This window comes from Ictalurus punctatus, chromosome 17 (assembly GCF_001660625.3).
Source record: "Ictalurus punctatus breed USDA103 chromosome 17, Coco_2.0, whole genome shotgun sequence".
Classification (NCBI taxonomy): domain Eukaryota; kingdom Metazoa; phylum Chordata; class Actinopteri; order Siluriformes; family Ictaluridae; genus Ictalurus; species Ictalurus punctatus.
In genome coordinates this window covers 13,193,395-13,200,894 of record NC_030432.2, presented here as the reverse complement: position 1 = coordinate 13,200,894, position 7,500 = coordinate 13,193,395, and the positions used below count along the sequence as shown (strand labels likewise).

The window sequence follows — 7,500 nt, the reverse complement described above, 5'->3', positions numbered from 1 at the left end:
GATGAATATTAACAATATAGTACCTGCCCAAGTGGACTATTTAGAATGCTGAAGTAATCATCAACAGCTTCGATCATAAGTTTAAACTGTGGGTCATCGATTTCAAATCTCTGCCCAAATATGATTGAGCAGATAACATTACCAATTGCTTTTTTTATCAAGTGTTTTGGATTGAATGTAGAGTCTGTAAGAGAAAAAAGTTGATTCCAGTTATTCATAGTAGTAATCAGGCTCTCATTGCAGTATATGTACTATATATTTATATATGCAGTATATGTACTAAACCCCAAGTTGCTCCTGATGGTAAGTTAGCGCCTTGCATGGCAGCTCTGCTACCATTGGTGTCTGAATGTGTGTGTGAATGGGTGAATGAGACACAGTGTAAAGTGCTTTGGATAAAAGCGCTATAAAAGTACAAATCATTTTACTTGATGAATTGGTATGAGAATTAACCATTTGTCCATTCTAGATCATTAGGACTGTATTTGGAGTTAATGTAATTAATGATTTAATTGATACCATACAACTCTGGGATTTGATCACACCACTGCTACTGTCAAATAAATGATCATTGGATAAGAATGGGCTTTACTGTGTTTTAATGGACACACCATCCTGGTGGCACTTTACCTCAACTAAATCCTTCAAACATAACTTTCAGTTAATTTTATGACTTCTGCATACATTTTTTTTAGACAAAAAACAGAATGACTTAGGGTTTAATGTTTTTGTACTGACTCAATTTGACTCAAAAATGTAAATGTTTGTGTGTCAGTAAAGAAAGCAACAATTACAAATAATACAAAATCAGTTTTGCAGTAAATGTAACTGCAAAAAAAAAAAAGGAAAAAGAAAAAACGAAGACAGATAATAAGGCAATACCTCCAAATGTACCAATAGTTTGCACAAGACAGCTGGCTTCCTCCTTCACCTTGTCCTCGATGGTGTGCCGACCCATACCAAAGTTCTTCAGGGTTGACAGAGAGAACCGCCGAAGTTGCTTCCATCTTTCCCCACTGCTGACCAAAACACCTGCAGTGCAAGGAAGATATATACAGAACTACTCTGAATACAGTATATGAGTGTAAAATGTAATCAAAAAATTCTTTGAGCATTATGTGCACTCATTCTTTCTCTTTAGTAAATCTGGGTTTCTGTTTACACAGAAGATTAATTGATGTAAATGAACTCACCATATCCATTAGTGACCTTCATTAAAAGGGGATAGTTTGCCCTGCCACTAAACTCATTACCCATGCCAATCATGGTGTCTTTCAGGGCACAGTATCCAGAGATCACCACAACAGGACTGTTTCCAAACCAAAGGGTGAAAACAGATCCATGCTTTTTACTGAGCTGATTGAGAAAAATGTCAGAAAAAGATTACAGATCTTTGTTTAGTCCTCCATCAGTCCCAGACATTTGATAGCATAACAGAAAATGATCAAACTCTATATAATCTGGCCATTTTAAACTCAAGATCTCAGAAATAGAAAATTGGTTAATGGATTATTTACAATGTCAGTATATCTTGCATATGCCACATACACACACAGCTAAATTCACACAAACCTTTGGTCATGTAGTGTAGCTCATGACATTCAACTAATCCATTATCTATTATTTATGAATGGAAGTAGAATTATAAACCTAAAAGCACCGGGTTTTGTTGTATATCGGAATATATGTTTTGACAAAAAATATTAAAGATATTTAAGTGATGAGTTACTAACCTCAAGGTAATACTTGTACGGTTCCTTTACATTAATCTGAAAAAAATTCCCAACCACAGGTGCAGGAGTGGGACCCGGAGGCAGTCTTCCAAACTTAGGCTGATTTTCTTTACCGCGACTCTTCCATATTAAAAATAAAACAGCAGCAGTAATAAATACAGGCCAAAAGTTTGCCTGTAAAGCGATCAACACGTCCATTATAAAGGGGTTAACAAAGACAGTGCGGTAGAATTGTTTAATGCAGAACAAACCCAAATACTCCGCAATAAAGTGCAGCGATGTGACACTGAAGCTTGTTATATACAAGGGAGGGTAGCTGCAGGTCGGGGTAATAGGCGTGTCTAAAACTATGGGCGTGTCTAAAGGTATGTTCAATTGGTCTCGAAACTGTCTGTTCTACTGAAAGCCGGGCAGTAAGCTTAAAGGCTTATTAACTGATGCTGTGTCTGAAATCGCTCACTCGTTCACTATTCCCTAAAAAGCGAATGACATTGGAGTCCACTATATGGGGAAGAAATGAAGGAAATGAGCGAATTCGGACTCTGATGTAAATTACAAAGCGGAGTTAATTAAATTAGCTTTGTTTTCGATATTCGTCACATATTCGGCGATAAATGGCAATAACTCCAAAACGACTTGCCCCCTAAAAATCTAAACAGTATTACCGCTAAAAGAGCTAAGCTAAAAATGTTTCCCAAGATTCCTTTTCATTATTTTCGCTCGATATAATGAGCACTGGGCCGCAAAAGCCGTCGTAATATGATTTAAACCAGGAAGGCTCACGTCGCGGAGCTGTAAGTAAGGGACCATGGGGGAATGAGTGACTACGTTTACATGGACAGCAATAATCTAATTATTGACCTTAATCTAAGTAAGGTAATGTGATTAAGGTGTTTACATGAGTCGCTTTTAGAATACTCCTGTCATGTATCCGTTTTACATATTATTGATCATAATTAGATTAAGAACCCGCGTCATTACGCCACACCGTCAGACGTCCCTCCAGAATTTCACCTATCAACATACAGTTGGTCTTCGTTATGGTACCGTATACAGTTTTGGGTGTTTTTGTTTCAATTTTTTACGAACGCTTCAAGTGCGGTTAAGTAGGGGCACAGTGGACATCAGACACATCAAATGCATTAAAAAAAAAAAAAAAGACCACTACCAATAAAATAAGGCTATAAGCACAATAATATCATAATAAGAAATATATTTTCACTTGCTATAATTTTTTCACTCTTATGTATGTTTATTTTTTGTTGTTGTAATGAAATGTACTTGAAACATGTATTTGTGTAAATCTAAATGAAAGATTTTGTCTTTGGGGAATGTTGTTCTCAAAGTGTTGGATTATTCGCTGATTATTCGCTGACGAGACTCGATCCATCCTTGCTCTTGAAGGACTAGGCCTTTTTGGAGGCTCCTTATATACTATGATTAGATGATTGCCTCACTTGTTTTCACATCAACTTCTTATTTCAACTTTTCACATTACTATTAATGCTAAATTGCCCCTGACCCAACTTTTTGGAATGTGTTGCATGCGTCAGTTTCAAAATAAATGTTTACCTTCAAAAAACTATGCAGTTAATTAGGGAAAACATCAAATAGCTTGTCTTTATACGTTTTTTTGTTTAAATACAAGTCAAAGTACATTTACAAATCACTCCTCTTTTTTTTTTTTTATTAGCGTTTTCCATACTGTCCCAACTTTTTCAGAATTGGGGTTGTAAATATATGTTCAATTCAATTCAATTCAATTTTATTTGTATAGCGCTTTTTACAATAGACATTGTCTCAAAGCAGCTTTACTGAAATATCAACACGGTATACAGATATTAAAGGTGTGAATTTATCCCAACTGAGCAATCCACTGAGTGGCAACGGTGGCAAGGAAAAACTCCCTAAGATGTTTTAAGAGGAAGAAACCTTGAGAGGAACCCGACTCAGAAGGGAACCCATCCTCATCTGGGTAACAACAGTTAGTGTGAAAAAGTTCATTATGGATTTATATGAAGTCTGTATGGCGTTAGGAGCAGCCGTAGTCCCAGCAGTCTGGAATTAAAGAAGATTTGAGCTCCATCCAGAGGCAGAAAGGATCTGGATCTCTAGTATCTCCATAAATTCGTGTGGGGCTCGGCGAAAGGAGAGAGGGAGAAAAAAGATAATTATGACTGCGAAGTAGTAGAACAGAATCTAGTCAGGGTAGGCTTGAGTAAACAAATACGTTTTAAGCTTAGACTTAAACACTGAGACTGTGATATGTTGCAATAAACAATTTTATATAATTATTAGAAAATAAATATAAAAAATAAAACAAATAATTATAATTCTAGCCATCATTTATTTTAATTCTATTTTGCTATGGAAGTTTTCCAGATTCGTGTACAGGTTTGAATGTAAAGTGTCTGTATTTTCTCACCTTCAGACAGCTCATTAGTGAAGTATAGGTCACCATCAACAATCTCTTGCACTTCAAAAAAAAGTCTCTTCTCCATGTAACAGGGTGCACAGAAGTATGCCCAGAACCCAGATGGTGGCAGATTCTGCCTCGTAATTGTTTTCAACGATCCATTCAGGTGGGAAATAACGTCGAGTGCATGAGTGAAAGATAAAAGAAAAAGTCTGAAAGATCACAAAAATGATCCACCACTAAATTCCCATCAAATCTACTCATCTCTGAAGTGCAGTTACCTGCATATTACGTGTAGGGGGTGTTCTTAAGCAGCTCACCACAGCCAAAATTGATCAGCTTCACTTCAAAGGTCTGAGGGTTCAGGAGAAGGTTTCCTTCCTTGATGTCTTGATGGAGCACACTCCGGTCACGGCAGTGAAGTGCAGTTTACATGACATTAAATGCACTGCTATCTTCATTAGCTTTGGCTTATTGTTTGTAATGCCCACTGGATTGTAAGTTGGTTACTCAGTTTTTTTGGATGTTTTAAACATCTCCTTTGATCAATATAAGACCTATTTGAGTCATTTACTTCAAAGTATATATATAAACGCCACTTTAGAAGCTCTAGCAATATATTTCTTAACACCTTCTTGTGTATAAATAAAGGAGATACCATGATGACTTATTTATTTATAATGTGGTATATTTGCATTTTCAAAGGATAAAAATAACCCTGAAAATATTAACCCATTTATGAAATAAAATTAACCCTGCATTTTTGTAAAAATGAAACTATCCTTTGGTTGAAAAACAACCCATTTGCTGGATTAAAATTAACAACCCCACTTGATGAGCGCAAAATGTGTTCTGTCTTACATTTACCCAGCCATTGGGCTAAAAATAACCTATTTTGGGTTGTTTTTAACCCAGCGTTTTTAGAGTGTACGAACAAAATGAATAATATTAAATCAATTTCTCTGTCCCACAACCTACTGAGGAATTGTCCTGTATTTAAAGCACGCCTATTATGCTTTTTCAGATATTACCTTTCGTGTTGTGTGTTTTATAGCTGTTTGTGAATGTAAAAAGTCTGCAAAGTTTCAAAAATCAAAGTGTATGATAAATGGAGTTATTGACTCCCAAAAGAAAGAACCGATTCTGAACAGATGAAACGAATCGTCTGTGATTCCAGACTTATTTCCTGTACAAATCTACATAGGTTTATAACAAAAAACTTGCCTCTGGTCTTCATTGGCTGCTTGTGAACAGCGTATACTTTGACCGCCCTCAAACACTACAGTTTTAGTTGCCCTGAAAGAGTCAGGCTCCTGTTGTCACCATGTCTAGAAGGCATTGCTTTCTGCACTGCAAAAGCAAAACCACTTTGTATGGACTCCTAAATGATGAGGATGTAAAGCATCAGTGGTTAGAGTTCATTTTTAAAACGATACTGCAGGATTTGTGAATCAATTATTCATTAAATATGGGGCCATACGCACTTTATTTGGACCGTCTTGCGTTTCTGTATCACAACCTGTAAGTATGATTAAATATTTATGTATATATTTTCTAGTGGGCGCACGGTGACTTAATGGTTAGCACGTTCGTCTCACACCTCCAGGGGCCATGTATGTGTGGGGCCATGTGTGTGCGGAGTTTACATGTTCTCCCCGTGCTGTGGGGGTTTCCTCCGGGTACTCCGGTTTCCTCCCCGAGTCCAAAGACATGCATGGTAGCCTGATTGGCGTGTCTAAAGTGTCCGTAGGGTATGAATGGGTGTGTGAGTGTGTATGTGATTGTGCCCTGCGATGGACTGGCACCCCGTCCAGGGTGTAACCCGCCTTGTAAAAGCGCTATACAAATAAAATTGAATTGAATTGAATTGAATTGTACCCGATGCTCCCTGGGATAGGCTCCAGGTTCCCCGTGACCCTGAAAAGGAGTAAGAGGTAGAAGATGGATGGATATTTTCTATATAATTTCTATGTTTTCTCAATCAGAGCAGAGTAGGCTCTCTGAAAGGAGGAGTTTAGAGTGAACGGATCCATGAGCGAGTCGTTTGTGACACTGAGGAAAAACAGGTGATGCTGCAATGTAAACTATGAGAAAATGTAAGTGTTTATTGACCTTGGATGCATGTAAACCTATCGGATGAGACCTCTAAAACAAAATTAGGCACTTTTATGTAGCATAATAGGGGTGCTTTTAGCACATGTAAATCAAGATTAAAATAGAGACATACAAGTAATCTTTCTATAGTTATATCTTTTCTATAGTTCACACCTCTCTCTGCATTGTATTTCTAATACCAGGTGCAGTCAGAAATTAAGAAAAAGTGGCATTGTTTGAAGCTGGGAATTAGCACCCTGGATGAACAACGCACCACAAGCAGCCACATGCTACAAGGGGCTACTGGACTTCAAGAACATGAAGACCAGCCATGCCAGGTGGACTATCCTGAGGAGAGTGGCATCCACCTGAGCATGGACCCTCTTCCGGCCTCCACACAAATTCCCCTCCTTCGGCATCATCACCCAGGAGCAAAGAAGGGCAAGGCATATTGTTACATTTCAGCCCACAAGCAAATGCTGAATGGATTAGACACACCTGCACTGGGCCATGTGAACCATTGTGAAGATGTGTCAGATGTTTGTATTCATAATTATTGATACCTTAACTTTTGGTGTGCATATTTATTACATTCATTATGAATATAAATTCATAATGATTGTAATAAATATGCACAGCAAAAGTTAAGGTAAGTTAAGGACTTACAAATGAGAAAGGTATATTTTCTCATTTGTAAGTCACTTTGGATAAAAGCGTCTGCTAAATGAATAAATGTAAATGTAAATAAATTAATATTAACTAGAATATAAATATAAATCATGTATTTATGACTCTGAACATGGATTTGCCTATTAACAGAACCTTGTTTTAGAAATGGCAACAAATATCTGAATGTTTCATTATACTTAATTAGATTAACAAATCAAATTAATCGACTTGAATGGTGGATTATGTCATTACTTTTTATGGAGAAAGTTCTCAGGTTTGTTTCCAAGCCCAAGTTTGCAGACTGTCAGCTTAGAAATGTTAGTAATGGAAAGGCTAGAAATGCAGGTAATACAGTGTTCAGTTTAACTTCCTTTAAACTATAAAATACTTACAATTAAATTGAGATTTGAATACATACATATGCAGAATATCTATAATCATAATGAATCAAAAAGTTCATAATTTTCTACTATAAAATATATCAATTCATGCATAGTTCAGGTGACACTGCCCTCATGTGGACATGCTCACATTATATGCAAGTATGAAGACCCTGTGAGAATCTATGCTTGATTGTTTGTAGCTGTA

At 36.8% G+C, this 7,500-nt stretch overlaps 2 protein-coding genes across 3 annotated transcripts in view; both read right to left on the bottom strand.

Moving 5' to 3' along the window:
• LOC108277509 (cytochrome P450 2M1-like) overlaps positions 1–2,017 on the bottom strand; it is a 7,255-nt gene extending 5,238 nt beyond the window's left edge. Inside the window, exons 1-4 of the mRNA XM_017490331.3 lie at positions 1,734–2,017; positions 1,194–1,356; positions 883–1,032; positions 24–184 (exon numbers count right to left, since the gene is read on the bottom strand). Of these exons, the coding sequence (XP_017345820.2) occupies positions 24–184; positions 883–1,032; positions 1,194–1,356; positions 1,734–1,931 (672 nt within the window). The 5' untranslated portion in view covers positions 1,932–2,017. The remainder of the gene's footprint in view (positions 1–23; positions 185–882; positions 1,033–1,193; positions 1,357–1,733) is intronic.
• A 4,217-nt stretch (positions 2,018–6,234) lies between these two features.
• Positions 6,235–7,500, bottom strand: part of LOC108278307 (cytochrome P450 2M1) — a 13,856-nt gene continuing 12,590 nt past the window's right edge. For both annotated transcript variants that reach the window (XM_053687602.1, XM_017491576.3), the window contains one exon: positions 6,235–7,500. This exon is cut by the window's right edge and continues 210 nt beyond it. The gene's annotated coding sequence lies outside the window, so the exon portion shown is untranslated.